Source organism: Bos javanicus, chromosome 2 (assembly GCF_032452875.1).
Source record: "Bos javanicus breed banteng chromosome 2, ARS-OSU_banteng_1.0, whole genome shotgun sequence".
In the NCBI taxonomy this organism is placed as follows: domain Eukaryota; kingdom Metazoa; phylum Chordata; class Mammalia; order Artiodactyla; family Bovidae; genus Bos; species Bos javanicus.
The window spans coordinates 56,103,667-56,124,806 of record NC_083869.1 but is presented as its reverse complement, the minus strand read 5'-3'; the positions used below and the strand labels follow the sequence as shown (position 1 = coordinate 56,124,806).

At 35.4% G+C, this 21,140-nt stretch overlaps 1 protein-coding gene across 1 annotated transcript; it reads right to left on the bottom strand.

Annotated features, from left to right (window-relative positions):
* Positions 1 to 979: 979 nt before the first annotated feature.
* Positions 980 to 20,901, bottom strand: LOC133260472 (low-density lipoprotein receptor-related protein 1B-like). Its single transcript, XM_061438843.1, has 2 exons — positions 20,666 to 20,901; positions 980 to 1,189 (listed from the first exon to the last, which is right to left on the bottom strand). Exons 1-2 carry the CDS (start codon positions 20,868 to 20,870, stop codon positions 1,020 to 1,022), a joined length of 375 nt encoding a protein of 124 aa, XP_061294827.1. The 5' UTR covers positions 20,871 to 20,901; the 3' UTR covers positions 980 to 1,019.
* Between the last annotated feature and the right edge of the window lie 239 nt (positions 20,902 to 21,140).

Genomic DNA, 21,140 nt, shown 5'->3' with positions numbered 1-21,140 from the left:
ATGAACTTTACAAACCTCACACAGCCACATTTGTCTTTGTTTATAATCATAACAATATTACAGTGTAGTAAATGCTTTTTGAAGGAATCTAAGAACACTTTTCTCTATATGATCTTTGAATAAAATGAGGTTGAACATTGCTTTTAAAAGTCATGTTCATGTTTTCCCTATCAAAATTAAGCTAATGTTAAAGCATAACATACTGTAAATTTTTGTGAATCTGTAGTAACTAACATTGTGAGGCATTCTATTATTTCTAGTTAACTAGGCACCTTTCTTGCACCGAGTTTGTAAAATATTAGTAGATTTAATAGAAAGAGGAGTCACAGATATTTTGTTCTCTTGTTTTTCTCCTTTGGGGTTATAGTTGATATTTGAGATATGTTATTATTGTGAAAAATTAGTTAAAGCCAAGAGTACCTAAATCCCTGAGTTAAAAATTGATGAATACACTTTTATTGACCCTTCAAAGTAATTGTTTTGCAAATCAACAAAAATTACTAATAAAACAAAGCACAGTCTGATTTTCACTCACAAATTTTAGTATCAATTTTTGGTTTAAATATGCTGTTTAAGGGTTTTTTTTACAAATCTTCCCAAATTATATATTTTACTTCATATTTTCTCCCTTCAAGTTGATAATCCCCTGTAAAATGATGCTGAAGTAACTTAAGGAGAGCAGAAGGAGATTAAAGCTGTTACGTACATCTTTGATATGCAGGTTACCTACATCATCATTTTTTGATAATGCACTTTCACTTACAAATCTCCCTGTTCTGTAGAGATAAACTCTGCTAACACACCAAATAAGAAAGTAGCAAGAAAAAAAGTGAATAAGATAATAAGCAGCAAAGTGCAGCCTATCCCATATTTAAAGAATTTGTCAGTGTCTCCCAAAGTAGATGAATCATCAACTGAGTGAAAATAGCACCACCTCAAATGGTGGTTTTTAAGGACATTAAAAACCTCTCCTGCTCTACTGTGAGGAAAATCCAAATGCTAATACAACCTGAGAGGATTCACTCTGGAGTTTCTGTAAGATGTGGGAGAAATTTACCATAGCAGGTCTTCTTGTTGGAGGAAAGCTTCATCAAGTGGGGACACGCACAGGCAGCACTCCTATTATGATTGATCAGACACATGTGCGAGCAGGGGCCTCTGCCATCATTAGCTGCACAGGGATTGGGAGCTGTAATTACACAGTGAAATATTAACAGTGAAGAAGGAAGAATATATTAGCGGACCTCTGAGGGTGACAAGGGTTATTTACTTAAAGATTCAAAGTGAAGTTCCCTAGATAACACACATTACTCGAGTGATTAATATGATGATAATGACAATCATACACAGTTATTACATTAATAAAAACATTTTTCCTCGTCAAAGATAACAACTAAGATAACTCCCTCAAGTTCCTCTAAGATGAATGATATTCATTCTATTGCCTTAGAAGCAAAGGATTTCTTTTTAAGTATTTAGTCGGAGAAACAATCAGGAATAACTATTAAATTTTGTATAAATTAAACTCAAGTAGATGATCATGCAGTTGTCAGGAGTTCCAGTTGAGAAACTGCTGTTACATATACTGTGTATCTTTTCAGGCCATTTCTTTTTCAAATCAGAGGCCTATATGAATAAAAATGTCATCTTCCTTTATTATAAAGATGTCTTTATTTTTCTTTGCCGTATTAAGTTATTCTATGGCTAAATATTGCTACATATCCATACTTACTATATTCCATCGTGTACAAAACTTCAAATTTAAAATGGAATATTAAATTTTGTGTTTGATCTCATTCTCTCATTCTTTTGTGTTTCTTATCTTGTCATTGTTAGGTAGTTAGAATAGGAAAAAGGAGTCCAGAATGGTGGTGGCTAAAAGACAAGGAAGGGAAAAGCCTGGGAAAATAGGACAAAGGAAGGTCCGAGGACTGGAGTGAGGACCTCAGGTAGAACAGAAAGCACTCCTGGCTAGCCCAGTTTACATAGGACAGGCCCAGGGGTAGGAGAAAAAACATAAAAAGAGGAGCCAAAAGACTGGAGATTTCTCTCTCTTCTCTCAGCGTCTTTTGGGTCATCATGCCCTCACGCCTTGAGGGTGTATTTTCCTTTATTTTCTAAATAAAACTGAGCTGTAACAAGGAGCTGTAACACTGATCCATCCAAGAGCTGTAATGCTGGTCCATCATTTCAAATTTTAGTTGTGATGAGACAGAACTGAGGACATACACACTCCCCAGACATCATCATATCTTTTAAGCTTTTAATCTCAATTGATCCAATGTTCTCTTAAATATTGTTTTTATAAAGCCTATCTAGTACGACAAATTCTATAGAACTGTGCTGGTCAACTGAGGGCAGAAAATAATTATACCTTCTGATCTCAGCAGCAATACTTTAGTCTTCAACTAATAATATTTTCCTAACAAGTGGATCTATTTTTCAGGGTAGCAATATCAGTCTTATAGACTTTTAAACCACAAAGAATAAAAATCAGTAGGTTATAATAAGAATTGTAGAGGTTTTGAGAAATTAACTGAATTTAATAAATGCTCAAGGTAGCCTTCAGCAGTCTTCAGGACTCTCCCCACAAGATAACAAAAACGATCCATGTCTATGCACTTGATTTAAAAAATAAAAACAAAAAAGAAAATGAAAGACTCAGAAATATTTTCCCAAGCAAATAAATTAAGGACAAAAATTATTATAAAATAGTGGAAACTAAAGTTGAGAGATTCTTTATTAGTGTTAAGTCACTCTGTCACATGATATGCGTATATACTAAGTTGCTTCAATCATGTCCAACTCTTTGCAACCCTATGGACTATAGCCCCCCAGGCTCCTCTGTCAGTGGGATTCTCCAAGTAGAATACTGGAGTGGGTTGCCATGCCCTTCTCTAGGGGATCTTTCTGACCCAGGGATGGAACTTGTGTCTCCTGCGGCTCCTGTATTACAGGCAGATTCTTTACCACTGAGCCACTGGGGAAGCCCAGCACATGGTATAAATGCCACATATTCTGCTTTCTTTCCTTTTAACATCATCTATTATAACTGATGCTTTTGAACTGTGGTGTTGGAGAAGACTCTTGAGAGTCCCTTGGACTGTAAGGAGATCCAACCAGTCCATCCTAAAGGAGATCAGTCCTGGGTGTTCATTGGAGGGACTGATGTTGAAGCTGAAACTCCAATACTTTGGCCACCTGATGTGAAGAGCTGACTCATTTGAAAAGACCCTGATGCTGGGAAAGATTGAGGGCAGGAGGAGAAGGGGACGACAGAGGATGAGATGGTTGGATGGCATCACCGACTCAATGGACAGGTTTGGGTGGACTCCGGTAGTTGGTGATGAACAGGAAGGCCTGGCATGCTGCGGTTCATGGGGTCGCAGAGTCAGACTCAACTGACTGAACTGAAGTGAACTGAACTGATTATAATTGGCTCAAATGGTAAAGAATCTGTAATTAGGAGACCTGGGTTCAAACTCTGGGACAGAAAGATCCCCTGGAGAAGCAAATGGCAACCCACTCTAGTATTCTTGTCTGGACAGGGACAGAAGAACCTGGTGGCCTACAGTTCATGAGGTCAGAGAGGATTGAGTGACGAAGTAGCAACACTACAATGGGTGTTTTTAAGGAACTAAAGGTTAGAAAAGCAAGAGGTTAGATGGGAAGATTATTAAGGAGCAAAGATGTTACCAAAATGAAGACAATATTAAAATAAAAGAAATAAAGAGGCACTGTTGAAGTGTTAGCTATCTAGAGTAGGGTTACCCAGTCACTGGTAAATAGGAAAAAACAAAAACAAAACACCTCAAAGTTTTCAATTCTTGAAAAAAAGAAGAGGATGGGGAAGAAAGAGGATAAAAAAAAAAAAAAGAAGAGGAGTAGAGGGAGGAAAAGGAAGAAGGAGATATTTGTTTAGAAACATTGACATAGAAAATGCTATTCCTCTCAAAGAAATTAAAAGCATAATCCATGACAACTCAATAACAAGTACTTGGATTTCACTTTAAACATCATTATCTTTTAGCCTGGAATCATATTAACTTTTCTCAACATCCTATAATCATGATAAAAAGCTTTCTAAAATCAACAATAACATATTAAATTTCTATATATATACTAAAGTAAAAAAATACACTTTGTAGCCCAATATCTGTATTAATGATAACACTGTAAGGTAATATTAACAATATTTTGTGCTTCATGGTGAGGAAAAATCCACAAAGCCTTCTTTCAATTTTTATCTTTTCTCACTTTGAAATAATAGAGTTAAATCTTTTTAATGTTATTTCTAACCACACATTTAAATAGATACTTACTCTAATTACCAAACTAAGGAATTTGGTTTTTATACTCACATCTTAGTATAAAGCAAGGATCCTGGAGCCTTATCTGGTTCACTGTCTATTTTTATGAATAAAGTTTTATTGGACCATAGCCATGCTCATTAATTTACATGTTATCCCCATGACTTTCTCACTATAATAGCAGAGTTGAACAGTTTCAGCAGGGATCACTTGGCATAAAAAACCCTAAAATATATTTTCTGGCTCTTTACAGACAATACTTGACATAAAGTTACTATTTATAAGAAATACTATTGCAATATCCAATATTAATACAAAGATTGTAAACCCCTACCAAACCAAAGCTATCCCATGTATTGTATCCAGGAGATGGGAAAAACTGACCAGTCAATAGATGCTATAAAGAATATTAACAGATGAAATCCAAATATAGGTGTGCAAATTGGGTTCATTGATAATTCTTATTATCAAAACTCAAGTTGACCAAACAGAGACCCTTAGACATATGTAAAGTGAAAGTGAAGTCGCTCAGTCGTTTCTGACTCTTTGAGACCCCATGGACTGTAGCCTACCAGGCTCTTCAGTCCATGGAATTTTCCAGGCAAGAGTACTGGAGTGGGTTGCCATTTCCTTCTCCAGGTAGACATAGCTAACCCCACTCTTATATTTACTCATTGAATACATATTTATGAATCACTTCATATTCTGCCTAGTTTTAAAAAGCTGGATATAACAGCAGATAAGAGATAGTTCTTACATTAAAGAACTTAAGAGAAGAGTCTGTACTCTTACCCCATACACCATTCTCTCCAAATATATGGTCAGTGGCTCAATTTAGGTTCTTTGCATCTCTTGCTTGGATTGCTGTTCTAACTTTCTAAATAATCTCTTAATTTTCAGTCTCTCCTCTTTGCCTATGGTAATTTTCTAAAATACAGACTTGCTCATATAGTTCCTTTGCTTAAAAATCTTGGATAGTTTCTCTACCTTAGATAAGTCGTCCTCACAAAGACTCAAATTTTATTTGCTACCATTTCCTCCAAGGTTTTTTAACACTAGCCAGATTGGTTTGCTCAGTTGCTCAGTCATGTCCAACTCTTTGCGACCCCATGGACTATACTCCACTAGGCTTCTCTTTTCATGGGATTCTCCAGGCAAGAATACTGGAGTGGGGTGTCATTTCCTCCTCCAGATCTTCTAGACCCAGGGACTGAACCCACATCTCCTGTGTCTCTTGCATTGTTAGGAGGATTCTTTATCACTGTGCCACCTGGAAGCCCTCCAGATTTATTTATCTACTATTTTTTTTACCTTTCATCATTATTTTTTTTTAATCCTGATCCACTCTGTTTATTTTTATTAAAGATATCATAAGTCTTCTAAATTCACAAAATTTTAATTTCAAAGATTTTTTTTTACTTCTCTTTCACTACCATATTTAATTGTCAAGTATTATCAGACTTGCCTATTATGCATCCTTTCTTTCCATTTTTACCTCTCCTCTTGCAATATAAAATTATTTTATCACTTTGAAGTAATTGCTATAACCATGTAACTAGTATTCTATGGTACTGTCAAAAGTATATTAATCTCTGTTTCAAAGATACCATCCTACCTTGTAGTTTCATCTACCATTTTCCTTCTACATACACATTATGCACATGGTAAAAAGGACTCCAAATTGTTCATTGAACATCTATAGCTTGTCTTTTTCTACTTCTACAGAAAGTATTTTTTTCCTGTAGAATTTCATTACCAACAGCCTTACATTATTATTTAATGAATCAGCTTAAGTTATTTTTCCTTCACAAAATATTTTCTAATGAAACTAGCTAATTTTGATTTATTCCAACTCTAAATATTAGTTTCAGTTATCAATATAAAAGGCATTAGGCATTTATTATTTACGGTCTTATTTTCTAATTGTCTTTGACATGTATTTGCATATTTTTATCATTATACCCTCATCCCTCTAGGTAAATCAGGGGTAGGGAAACTATTTTTTTGTTTTTCTCTATAAAAGGCCAAATTGTAAATATGTTCACCTTTGAAGCCCTTATGCCCTTTCTAGTAATTTTTCAACTTTGCTACTACAACAAAAAGCAGCCATGAAACAATATGTGAATCAACATGTATAGCTATGCTCAAATAAAATTTTATTTGCAAAATCTGCAGAAGTCTAAAGTTAGTCTGAGAACCTTAGTTTGTCAAATTCTGAGTCTTAGTTTGTCAGAGTCTATGCTGGCAGGAACTATGACTTATCAACACATATATAGTTTTTCTCCTAAAATTTCCACATGATCTATTACTGTTTTGGATTCATACACATGCTCATAAACATATGCATATTTATGTTCTAACAAGGCAACAATCTAAAATTTTGAGTGTAAATTAAAAGACAGCTATAGATGAGCTATAGCAATAGCTTTAGGAGAGCAATAGATGAAAACATTAAATAATGCATTACTACAATACTTAACTGGAGAGTGAAATGCTAATTATGGAATCATATAAGACTGATGTGTGCTCTGTGAAGAAAACAATATCATTAAGATAATCTCATATTTTATGCAAAACTGTGTTTAATTGCAGTCCATTTTTCACCAGCAAAAAATAAACACTTTAAACCCAATTACTTTATTTGTTAAGTTCAAATAAAATATATGTAAATGGGGATGCAACATAAAATATATACAATATTTATTTACCTAATAATACTAAGCTTAAAGCAGAAGAATCTCAAGACCTAATGTTAGATAAGATAAATATTTTTCTCTGTCCTGTGTAGTCATTGTTAATAGTAATTAATACTCATCATGTTAATGAAATTTGTTGGTACAATTATTAACATAAGAAAACAATGCATATCTGTTATAACTATATTTTAGTTATAATTTTTCATTTGAAAAGAATTTATTTTTTTGAAATGAATTTAAGAAAGATCTTACTATTAAGAATTAATTCCTAATCCTTTCCCTTTGACAAATATCTACAAATTATAATTTTAGTATTTGATGTTGAAGAACTAGAGCAATCCCTTATTTAAAACACACACATATAATAAAATGTGTGCAAGTACAAGATGTTCTTATTGCTTTAATTTTACAATTTTCTATCAATACCAGGTATGCAGGAATTACTTTCATCAAAATTCATATTTTATTTTTCTGGAATTGAGCTGTAGGAGTTGCTTGTATATTTTTGAGATTAGTTGTTTGTCAGTTGCTTCATTTGCTATTATTTTCTCCCATTCTGAAGGCTGTCTTTTCACCTTGCTTATAGTTTCTTTTGTTGTGCAGAAGCTTTTAAGTGTAATTAGGTCCCATTTATTTATTTTTGCTTTTATTTCCAATATTCTGGGAGGTGGGTCATAGAGGATCCTGCTGTGATGTGTGTTGGAGAGTGTTTTGCCTGTGTTCTCCTCTAGGAGTTTTATAGTTTCTGGTCTTATGTTTAGATCTTTAATCCATTTTGAGTTTAAATAGACATTTCTCCAAAGAAGACATACAGGTGGCTAATAAACACATGAAAAGATGCTCAACATCACTCATTATCAGAGAAATGCAAATCAAAACCACTATGAGGTACCATTTCACGCCAGTCAGAATGGCTGCGATCCAAAAGTCTACAAGCAATAAATGCTGGAGAGGGTGTGGAGAAAAGGGAACCCTCTTACACTGTTGGTGGGAATGCAAACTAGTACAGCCACTATGGAGAACAGTGTGGAGATTCCTTAAAAAACTGGAAATAGAACTACCTTATGATCCAACAATCCCACTGCTCGGCATACATACTGAGGAAACCAGAATTGAAAGAGACACGTGTACCCCAATGTTCATCGCAGCACTGTTTATAATAGCCAGGACATGGAAGCAACCTAGATGTCCATCAGCAGATGAATGGATAAGAAAGCAGTGGTACATATACACAATGGAGTATTACTCAGCCATTAAAAAGAATACATTTGAATCAGTTCTAATGAGGTGGATGAAATTGGAGCCTATTATACAGAGTGAAGTAAGCCAGAAAGAAAAACACCAATACAGTATACTAACGCATATATATGGAATTTAGAAAGATGGTAACAATAACCCTGTATATGAGACAGCAAAAGAGACACTGATGTAAAGAACAGCCTTTTGGACTCTGTGGGAGAGGGAAAGGGTGGGATGATTTGGGAGAATGGCATTGAAACATGTATAATATCATATATGAAACGAGTCACCAGTCCAGGTTCGATGCACGATACTGGATGCTAGGGGCTGGTGCACTGGGACGACCCAGAGGGATGGTATGGGGAGGGAGGAGGGTGGAGGGTTCAGGATGGGAAACACATGTATACCTGTGGTGGATTCATTTTGATACATGGCAAAACCAATACAATATTGTAAAGTTAAAAAATAAAAAAAAATAAAGAAGGAGCCTCAAGGGCTGGAATCAAAAAAAAAAAAAAACTCATATTTTATGGATTAATTTTATACTGTACTTTATTTTTATGAAGTAGAAAAAAATCTAAAAAATCATATCTTGTATAGACAGCTGTATTTCAAAGAGAAAAGATTTAAAAGCCACATATACTGTTTCCATTTATTTGTGCAGTTTTCTGTAAAAAGAGTGAATTCAAACATGTAATATCATGCTACATTTATTGGTGAGATATATCTTAAAACACCAATGAATTTTCAGATTTTCTAAGCGGTGCTATGTCTTTCTGACTTGCTATTTACTTTTACTTGCTGTATAATTTAAAAGAAGAAACGTTTGTGCCAGAAAAATTTCTATTTTCACAATGATTTAATAATCACAAAATTTTGTCTAAAACAGTGGTTCTCAACCAATGGTAGTGATGGTGAGGGGGGATTTTGTCCCCTCAGGAACAATTGAGAATGTCTAGAGACATTTTTCGGAGAAGGCAATGGCACCCCACTCCAGTACTTTTGCCTGGAAAATCCCATGGATGGAGGAGCCTGGTAGGCTGCCGTCCATGGGGTCGCAAAGAGTCGGACACGACTGAGCGACTTCACTTTCACTTTTCACTTTCATGCACTGGAGAAGGAAATGGCAACCCACTCCAGTGTTCTTGCCTGGAGAATCCCAGGGACAGGGGAGCCTGGTGGGCTGCCGTCTATGGGGTCGCACAGAGTCGGACATGACTGAAGTGACTTAGCATTTTAGCAGAGACATTTTTAAATGACATAACTGGGGTTACTAACTGGCATTTTAGTGAGTAGAGGCTAAAGATGCTAATAAACTTCATATAATGCAAAAGAATGCCCCCCCTCCCAACTAATAACTACCTATCTCCAAATATGAAAGGTACAGAGGTTGAGAAGTTTTGATCCTGGACTGGAACTCTGGACTTTGCATCTTACTGTATCTGAATGAAGAGCTCATAAACACTTACATTTGTATTTCTGAGGCAAGTACGTCAAACAACCAGTACCAAGGAAGAAAGAATTTTATGATTTCTTTGATACTAATCTTTTCCACTGTTCCAAGAGAAACTATATTATAGCATAATTTTAAAATAGCAATTTATAATGCAGGCATACTTACTACCTACCTATAAATTCATTTACAGTTTAGTTGTTTGACATCTGTGTTACATTTTGCCAAAGAAATGCTAAAATGGAAATTAAGTTTTTCAGGTGAACCAACAAAACCCACTAATTCAAAATGTGGTTTAAAGATGCTACAGAAAGATTTACTGAGAAATTAAATTAGGTGCAGGTCTATATAACTAGTAGTTGGAGCAAAAGACTACCTGTTACAGGAAGGAGGTATAAGAGTAGAAATTGAGTTCCATTATGATTTTTCATGTCAACAGTTGGAATGACTTAGCAACATATTCTTGGCATGTTTCAACTCTCATTTGTCCTCTTTATTGGTAATGTTGTCTCTCTCTTTTATGTGGTTCTCAGTATTATACAATGTTCCAATACCTCACAGAAACCTAACAAGTTTACTTAATCTCAAAAATTTCTCTTTGCTTTGCTATTACTTGCCTTTCACTTTGCCTCAGTCAGAAATCTCATCCCTTCAAAGCTGCTGATATCAAAAAGTAAAGTTGGAGGCATTTTAACTGTTTCATATCAGCTTTCCATTCTTAGAAATATTAGTATTTTAAACTAAGGGCCATTTCAATTTTTTTAGTATTTATTTATTTTTTTAAGCTATGTGATTCCGTTTCGAATTTTTTTTTTTTGGCCATAAAATGCAGTATGTAGGACCTTAGTTCCCTGACCAAAGATTGAACTTGTGCTGCCTGCATTGGAATCAAGGAGTCTAAACCACTGGATCACCAAGGAAATCTCTTAAAGTCCATTTAAAAAAGAAAAAAAAAAACTTCTGTTGATAGTATATAAATATGTGAAAGAAAGGGATACCATAAAACAGTAGTAAATAGTATTTTTAACAGAATTAATAATGTCAAGAATGGAAGGAATATGTATATGCAAGCAGAGACAGAGGAAAATGTTTTATATGACAGGTCATTAGATCTTGATATAATAAACTGTGGAAGTGAACAATTTAAGTAACCTGAAAATATATGAGATTCACCTCTACCACATTGAAACATAGTTTTAAGAGCATTACATTTGTTTAAAACTTTTTTTAATTGAAAATTTTGCTTGTAGTTAAATATACTAATAGCTCCAAGTGGAATCCCTCATTCTTCAAGTTTTATAAGTGATACTTTGTTTCCTAAAGCAGCAATAGGATTACTAATATTCTTAGGGGCTTCCCTGTTGTCTCAGATGGTAAAGAATCTGCCTGTAATACAGGAGACTCGGGTTTGATCCCTGGGTTGGGAAAATCCTCTGGAGAAGGGAACCTACACAATACGGTATTCTTGCCTGAGGAAATCCCATGGACAGAGAAGTCTGGTGGGCTACAGTTCAGGGGGTTGCAAAGAGTTGGACATACTGAGCAACTAACACACACACACACAATATTCTTAGAAACTAGTTTGTTTTTTTTTTTAAATTGTATAAGCTAATTTTCTTGCAAATGTTGTCAAGAAAAGTTTCATTTTCTATAGAAGTATTTTCCTGAAGCAACTGGAAGACTTAAATCATCTCAGTGTTAAAACTACTCTCTCAGAAACAGCCTGGAGTTCACCTTGTATTGTCATAACATAGAGGGTAAGTGAGATAAAAACTGATAGAAAAAATAGAAGTTCCAAAAATGGAATAATTTATTTTCATCACAATGAGCTATAAAATGTGCTAAGTGTTTCTATAAGCATTATTCCCTTTATTCCTCTTACTGGCCATTTTTGTTCTTACAAATAAATTACCCTCGCTTTATAGAAGTGTAAACTTAATTTTGAAAATGGTGAATGAGTTCTAATGAGATGGATGAAACTGGAACCTATTATACAGAGTGAAGTAAGCCAGAAAGAAAAACACCAATACAGTATACTAACGCATATATATGGAATTTAGAAAGATGGTAACAATAACCCTGTGTATGGGACAGCAAAAGAGACACTGATGTATAGATCAGTCTTATGGACTCTGTGGGAGAGGGAGAGGGTGGGATGATTTGGGAGAATGGCATTGAAACATGTATAATATCATGTATGAAACGAGTCACCTGTCCAGGTTCGATGCATGATACTGGATGCTTGGGGCTGGTGCACTGGGATGACCCAGAGGGAGTGTATGGGGAGGGAGGAGGGAGGAGGGTTCAGGATGGGGAACACAGGTATACCTGTGGTGGATTCATTTCGATATTTGGCAAAACTAATACAATATTGTAAAGTTTAAAAATAAAATAAAATATATAAAAAAAAGAAAATGGTGAAAAAAAAAGAATACTTGCAATCATACAACTTTTAAGAAAGAAATACATTTTCAGATATCAAAGTGCAACCACTAGCCATTATATACACTACCTTTCTAAATGAACTAAATCACTTAGATTCACTTATTTGTTCATTTAACAATTTATGGGATAGATAATGGATACTGTTTTAGAATATGACTTTTAAAAATATATATATATTTAATCTAATTGCTATAACCGTGACAATGTCCTAATATTCCATTCATCCTGTTTCTGGAATTTGATTTGATTTTCTAAGGGGTATTGTTATTTTGATTTGTTACACAAAACAGTTGGTACATTTGCCACTTGATAGGTGTTTCAAGAACAAAATTAAAACGGATGGTTGAGTCCACACCAGTGTTTGAGAGTAAAATAAAGTGGTCTCTGCAAAATAGTACTTTTATTATCAACAGATACTAGGTCCCCATTGAACTGAGGCCTTCTCAGAAGAAAAGCTTCTTTAGGAAAAGAAAAACATTTTTTAATTGGTGAAAATCTAATTAATAAAAATACTTTCAAAACTCTCTATTTGAAGTGACAATCATATTCTTAAGCTATTTCAAGAAAAGATTCCCGGGCTTCCCTGGTGGTCCAATGGCTAAAAAGTCCATCTGCCAATGCAGGGGATACAGGTTTGATTGCTGCTCCAGGAAGATCCCACATGCCACGGGGCAACTAAGTCTTATGCCACAGCTACTGAGCCATGTGCTGCAACTGCTGAAGCCTGTGACCCTAGAGCCCATGCTCTGCAACAAGAGAAGCCATCACAATGAGAAGTCTGCACACCACAACAAAGTGTAGCCTCTGTTTATCCCAACTAGAGAAAGCCAGTGCAGAACAGCAAAGACCCAGCACAGCCAAAAATACATACATAAATAAATAACTCTTAAAAAAAAAGATTCCAATCAGAGAAAGTGAGGAAAGAAATGTGAAACAAAATTGAAAAACAAACACACACACACAAAAATCAATAGTGTTGTAATCTTTCTATATCCATGAAAAATACAACTCCACTACTGGGTGTTAAATCACAACTTCAGTTGTGATTAAGAAAACATCTTTATGGTGTCTGAATCAAGATGTAAGATTAGAAAGATTCTGAGCTCACTTCCTCCCACAGATACACCAAAAGCTACATATAAAATAACTATCTCTGAGAATAGCTTGAAGTAAAACAAATTTTCTACAACTAAATATATAAAGAAAACACCAATACAGTATACTAATGCATATATATGGAATTTAGAAAGATGGTAATGATAACACTGTGTGCGAGACAGCAAAAGAGACACAGATGTATAGAACAGTCTTTTGGACTCTGTGAAAGAGGGAGAGGGTGGGATGATTTGGGAGAATGGCACTGAAACATGTAAAATATCATATAAGAAACGAATCACCAGTCCACGTTCGATGCAGGATACTGGATGCTTGGGGCTGGTGCACTGGGATGACCCAGAAGGATGGTACAGAGAGGGAGGTGGGAGGCGGGTTCAGGGTGGGGAACATGTGTACACCCGTGGCGGATTCATGTTGATGAATGGCAAAACCAATACAATATTGTAAAGTAATTAACCTCCAATTAAAATAAATTTATATTAAGAAAAAAGAAAAGGTGACTTGAGACAGGCAGGATAGATAGAGACTCAGTCGAGATAGAAGCTACACCCTCAGAGCAGAGATACACAAGTGTGAGGGTTATCACAACTGCCTAGGTCTCTACTGAGAGGCCCAAGGTCCAAATTGGGTTTCCCATCAAGAATACTTTCCCAGAATGTCTGGCTTTAAAACCAATGGGGCTTACTTGCAGAACAGAGAAAGGGTTGTAAGAAGTGAGACTCACTCTGTTTGTGAGTGGGTTGTCCACAAACTCAATAGCTCTGACTCCCAGTAAAGAAGCAGTGCAGTTAGGCAAAATGAGCAGACAAAGAATAACTTCCCAATGAAAGATCAACAAAAAACATCAGAAAAAGAACTAAATGAAACAGAGATAAGCCGTTTATCAGATAAAGAGTGCAAAGTCATAATCATAAAGATGCTCACTGAACTTGGGAGAAGAATGGAATAACTCAGGGAGTACTTCAACAAAGGGATAGAAAATATATTTAAAAATCGCAAAATAGAACAGAAGAAAACAACTGAAGAGCAAAATACATTATGGGGAATAACAGCCAATTAGAGGATGCAGGATATACCAGTGATCTGGAAGATAGGGTAGTGGAATTCACTTAAATAAAACAGCAAAAAGAAAAAAAAAATATATATATATATATTTGAGAATAGTTTTAGGGATCTATAGAATAACATCAGACATATAAATTATCCCATTATAGGGTCCCAGAAAAAGAAAAGAGAAAGAGGGAGAAAACTTATGTGAAGAATAAATGGCTGAAAATATATAAAATATATTTTCCTTCCCTGGTGGTGCAGGTGGTAAAGGATTTGCCTGCAATGCAGGAGACCTGGGTTTAATCCCTGGGTTCAGAAGACCCCCTGGAGAAAGGAATGGCAATCCACTGCACTATTCTTGCCTGGAGAATTTCATGGACAGAGGAGCCTGGCGGATTATAGTCCATGAGGTCGCAAAGAGTCAAACATGATTGAGTGAATAATAGTTTCACTTTTATTATATTATCCAGATATAAAATAAATGTCATTCTTGCAAAATATAACAGGGAATCTAATCATAAATATTTTCATATCTTTGTATGGTGACAGATGGCTATTAACCTTATCATGGTGACCAACTTATAATGTGCTCTACAAATGCCAAAACACTACGTCATACCCCTAAAACTAAAAGCATAGTGAACTATATTTTCAAAAAATGAGTTTAGAGAAACAAAACTTAGGTCTGCGAGAGGCCACAGAGAAGGACATCAAACCCACTGGATGGGAAAAGGTATGCATACTGGAGGAACTCACGTTTTCTTCGTATTTACAAACAATTTAATCTACAAGGTGGAAGAGGACCATAAAACAAAGTGACTAAGAAAATTGTCTATCTACCTGTCTATCCATTCATCCATCTGTCTTTCTTTCTATCATTTACTTAACAACACTTACACTGTGCTTACTAGTTGACAGGTATCTTCTGTGCTTTTAAGAGACTAATGCATTTAACTTTGCAAGAATTCCATTTTATAGTTGAAACAACTAACATAATGGTCATGCTGTCAGTATGACAAAGCTAGAATATGAACTAGTTTGACTCTAGAAGCTTGCTCTTGATTACTATGTCTCCTAAGCTGATTGCTATGAAGGTTGTCTTTTTTTTTTTTTTTTTGCCTTTACATTTTGTTACTTAACACTATCAGATCAGATCAGATCAGTTGCTCAGTCGTGTCCGACTCTTTGTGACCCCATGAATCACAGCATGCCAGGCCTCCCTGTCCATCACCAACTCCCGGAGTTCACTCACACTCACGTCCATCGAGTCAGTGATGCCATCCAGCCATCTCATCCTCTGTCGTCCCCTTCTCCTCCTTAACACTATAGTCCTATTATTTAATGAACTATATTTTTTAGTAAAAAGACTTTGACATTTATACTAACCTCAGACATATTTAGGATCACTGGGACACATGCAAACAATTCCACTGAAAGTGCTCTAAATAAAATTATAGCTGACATTCCTCCAGGTTGCCAAATCAATGAATACCTTTATGTCTTGATCTTTCTTGACTTCTCTGCAAGAGTTAACACTGTTGACTACTGCCATCTTGAAACTCTTCTCTTACTTTTTTTGACTGTGCTCTTTTGGTTCTGAAATGTTTTGGCCATCTTTTTCTCAGCATCTTTCTTTGCCTTTCTCATTTATATTCGTTTCCTCCAAGGTTCTGTCCTTGTTCTTCTCTAATTTTATATAATAGTCTTAGGAAATCTTATTTATCTTCTTATCATCAATATATAATTGAATGACTATTAAAACTCTAGTTCCAGACCAAATTCTTTTTGCCTTTATAACCCTGAATACTCAACCATATCCTGGAGGTACCTCTCCACATAAACAAACTTTAATTTTTGGATTTATCCTTTAATTCAGGTGCCAGTAAGTTTTTACCTACAGGTTAATACTGCCCTTTGGGTTACTTTTTTAAATTGGAGGAAAAACACCAAAAAAAAAAAAAAAGAATAAAATTTTATAACACATGAAAATTAAATGAAATTTCAATTTCAGTGTCCATAAATAAAATGTTATTGAAACATAGTGATGGTCATTCACTTTTCATTTGACTGCTGTTTCACTATCTCAGCAGGACAAAGTAGTTCAGCAAAGACCATATACCCTGCAGGGCCTCAAACACTTACTATATGGCCTTCCATAGAAAAAAAACTCTGCTGACCCCTCTGTTATGAGGCCTTTGTGTCACATGTTTATGGTGAAGCCAATTATAGAAACTAGAAAACTAAAGACATCTCAAATTTTCCTTTTCTTGCTAAACTCCCCTACCCTACAAATCTGTATCACTTTTTTTTTTCTTTAAACTGACTTTACCTCTAAGTATATGGCAACTCCAGGCTTCCCAGGTGTTGCTAGCTGTAAAGAAGCAAGGCACGAAATGTGAGAGATATGGGTTCCATCCCTGGGTTGAGAAGATTCCCTGGAGAAGGGTATTCCACCCATTCCAATATTCTTGCCTGGAGAACCCCACAGACAGAGGAGCCTGGAGAGCTACAGCCCATAGGGTTGTATAGAGATGGACGTGACTGAAGGCAACCTTAGCACACACGTACATATCTCAGTTCCACCATTCTCTCTGTCCTGGTATCAGTCATCTCCTGATCTACTGAAGAAGCTAGGCTCTACATCATACTCGTCTCCTACCTACAGTAGTGTCTCTGTAGTTTACCGCTTGTATAGATGAAGCCAAGTTTCAACATGTACTTCTGCTATTTTCCCTCCATTGACCCAATAGTTTCAATGTTTTTCTCATTTCTTCAGGGCAGTGGTTCTTAAGGCAGCATCAGCATTCCATGGGAATTTGTTAAAAATGAAACATCTCAGGTCATACCATAGACTTATTTATCAGAATATCTTGGATAAAAGCCAGAAATTTGTGATTTAATGATCCCTCCAGTAAATTTGATGCATATTTAGGTTTGACATCACTTGAACACTTATCCAGTTATTCTTAAGGATGAAAATTGAAATTTCTTTGTAAGGGGAACTTTTAAGTCCCATTAGGGTTTGATTCCAACCCAATGTTGTATACCATGCATTCCCCCCTTACTTCTAGCGGCTCCAGCCCACAAATGAAGAAATAAGAACCCAGAAGTTCATTAATCTGCCTTAGGTAACAAGGTCAGTGAGTGACAAAGGAAGAAATTGTATTAAACTAAGCCCAAGGACTTTTTAAGGGCCACTCCATTCTACCTTTTAGTATAATTTTAGTTTCAAAAATGCAACCACAATAATAATCATTTAATTGACCCCAGTTGTTAATTTAGCTTGTTTTCTTTCTAGACTATAAACTACAAGAAGTTAAAAATTGGTTTGTCCCATGTGAAGTGAAAGTCACTCAGTCGTGTCCAACTCTTTGCGACCTCATGGGCTATATGGTCCATGGAATTCTCCAGGCCAGAGTACTGAAGTGGGTAACCTTTCATTTCTCCAGGGGATCTTCCCAACCCAGGGATTGAACCCAGATCTCCAGCATTCCAGGATGATTCTTTACCAGCTGAGCCACAAAGGAAGCCCAAGAATACTGGAGTGGGTAGCCTATCCCTTCTCCAGTGAATCTTCCTGACGCAGGAATCAGACTAGGGTTTCTTGCACTGCAGGCAGGTTCTTTACCAACTGAGCTATCAGGGAAGCATGGGAATGTGTCAGTAAAACTTTACTCTCTACTGCCATCTGGAGATTTGATAGAACAATTCCAAGGAGAATCTCAATAAAAATTCAATGTCTTCTGCCTGCAGAGCATAGTGGTTCAGGCAAGAGCTCTGGGGTCACTCTCCCTGGGGTAAGATAATGAGGCAATTATCGTGTGGCTATTAGACCTTGAGCAAATCACTTAGCATTTCTCTCCTTTAGGATCCTTATCTGTAACACTGGGTTACCAACCACCATCCTCATGGAATTACAATGAGAATTAGTATTAGGTGATATTATTGTTATCATTATTAATACTGTTCTCATAAAAGGCTTACCTATACTCTGTAGTTAATGCAAATAAATAAATGACACTCCTTTACTTAAATATTTTATTATCTAGGTGGGCAACTAAAACAGAATTAGGAAAATATTAAATAACTATACATATTCTAAGTGCTAAGGTAGTTCTTTATGGTGTTAATTAAGAATGTGGAGATAAAATATGAATTATGTGCAGATTTATAATTGGCATGTGGCTTTGAAGTAAGAACCTCTCAGGGAAAGTTTTTTTTCCTGCAAATTTTGGTGTAGATTGAGAGCAATATCTGGAAAGCGCTAAATCAAACGTGATATAAATGCATATCTTTCTTATCATTATGAGGTCATGATAATGAAACTATTTTTACTAATGCTTAATCATGCATGCCCATATTTTATTATCCAAACATAAACTAACATATGGCTCAAGCAAAGTCTATCATAAAACCTTTATGATGTTGTTGTGTTTTGTTTAATACATTCAAAACTTATTCAATTAAAACCTGTGTTTTACTGATAAAAATATATTTGGACTAGATGGCTTCTTGAATGTAAATTATCTATTTTATCCTAAAGGGAAACCTACAATTTTGATGTTCTTAACTCATTAAAAATATAGCAAATGTGTTTATTTATGTAACTTCTCTCTTTGCTAAGGAAACAATATTCTCTGATGCAGTTATTCAGTAAATAGCCATAGGTATCAACTACACAGTATACATTTCCAATATAGACCAGACCAATGGACAATTTAGGTTAAAGTCCGCAGTTATCAGTCCACTTAATGGAGTAGGGTGAATATATATCTTCAGAGCATATAGGGATACAATGTGTTTATTCTAACCAGTGTGAAGCTATAGTACAATGTATATAAATTTCTAGTTCTGAATCTTCCAGTATTTTATACGCAAATTTTTGTCCTCAGTCCTATGGTTGCTATCACAATAAAACCGTTACCTTGTATCCTCCCTACGTTATACTTTCTTGCTTTACTTTTTTTGACCCAGGAGATGTTATAATCTAAATCACCTGTTTTATCTCCAATATCTTCCCTCTTCAATATCATCTTCAGTTTAGTATCATAACTGCATGGCTAATACATAAATCTTATGTCATTTCTATACTTAGAAATATTTGGATTTGCCACCAAAAACAAAAGCAGCAAAAACAGAAAATGGGACTACACCAAACTAAACAGCTTTTGCCCAGTGAAGGAAACCATCAATAAAATAAAGAGGCAAACTACCAAACGGGAGAAGATATTTGCAAATCATACTTATCAGATAAAAACTTAACATCCAAAATGCATAAAGAACTCATAGAACTCAATGTCAAACAGACAATCTGACTGAAAAATAGGCAGAGGCTCTGAAAAAATCAATTTGTTAGCTTCTAAGTCATTAAAGATATTTTTGATGGTAAACAAAAAAATAAAGAAAGAGATACAGATGGCCAACAGGCATATGAAAATGTGTTCAATGTCACTAATCATCAAGGAAATGCAAATCAAAGCCACAATGAGATATCATCACATATCTGGTGTTGCTGAGGATGTGGACAAAAGGGAATCCTTGTGCACTATTGGTGATTACGTAAATTGACACAGTCACTAAGGAAAATAGTTTGGAAGTTCTTCAAAAATTAAAAATAGAACTACCATATGAATCAGCAATTCCAATTCTGAGTGTTTATCTGAGGAAAAGGAAAAAGATAAATTTGAAAAGATATATATATACACACACACACACACACGTGTGTGTGTATGCACTGCTGTGTTCATTCAGCATTATTTACGATAGCCAAGAGATGGAAATAACCTAAGTGTCCATTAATGGAGGAATGGATACAGAAGATGTGAAGAGTGTGAGTATAATGTAATATTCATGCTTGTGCTCAGTAGTGTCCAACTTTGTGTGACCCCATGGATGTAGCCCCCCAGGTTATTCTGCCCATGGGATTTTCCAAGCAAAAATACTGGAGAGGATGGCCATTTCCTCCTCCAGAGAATCTTCCCAAACCAGGGCTTCAACCCATGTCTCCTTTATCTCCTGATTTGTAGGCAGATTCTTTACCACTGAGCCACCTGGGAAGTCCTCTTAAAACAGTAATGTACCTAAATTTCAACAAAAGAAGGCTAAGAAAATGATATGATTGCAACAACTGCATAAAACCTCTTAATTTCTAAGATTTCTCTATTTCTATGTAAATTAAATAAAAAGGAAAAGAAAAAATATCCTGAGCTAATTAAAATAAAGGCTGGTACTACTTCCATCATATAATATAGAAAATATTAAATCAGTGTTAGCTTACAAAAATTATTTTACAGTTTGATTATTATATGACTAAAGTGAAAATAAATTCTGGTCACTAATTCATAACAAGCACTTACCCTGGGGCTGACGGCTGGGATGGTAGATCTGAAGGTCAAACGGCTGTGCACTGGTTTTCTGAATCACGCTGACATTCTGCCCTGTCCACTTATTGGCTTTTGACAGTGTGTTGGTCCTCCAGTCCGTCCAATAAACATCACTCCCATACAGAGACACAGCAAAGGGATGAGAAAGGTATTCATGACCTCGGATAATTTCTATCATGCTTGTTCCATCATAGAGGGCTGAATAAATGGCATCTGACCTACAGAAAAGTAGATGCATCAGTGGTATATAAAACCACATTCAAATAGTCCAGTGATGTGTTCATACTACTTAAATGGCAAAAGAGCTGTGTAAAAATATTTTTATGATCCTGTATCTGATTTGCAGTAAGATTTCAACAAAAAATCTATCATAACCAAAGCAAACAAAATTCACCATCAATTTCAATGTGTGTATACATGATACATGCACAGAAATACACATTTTAAT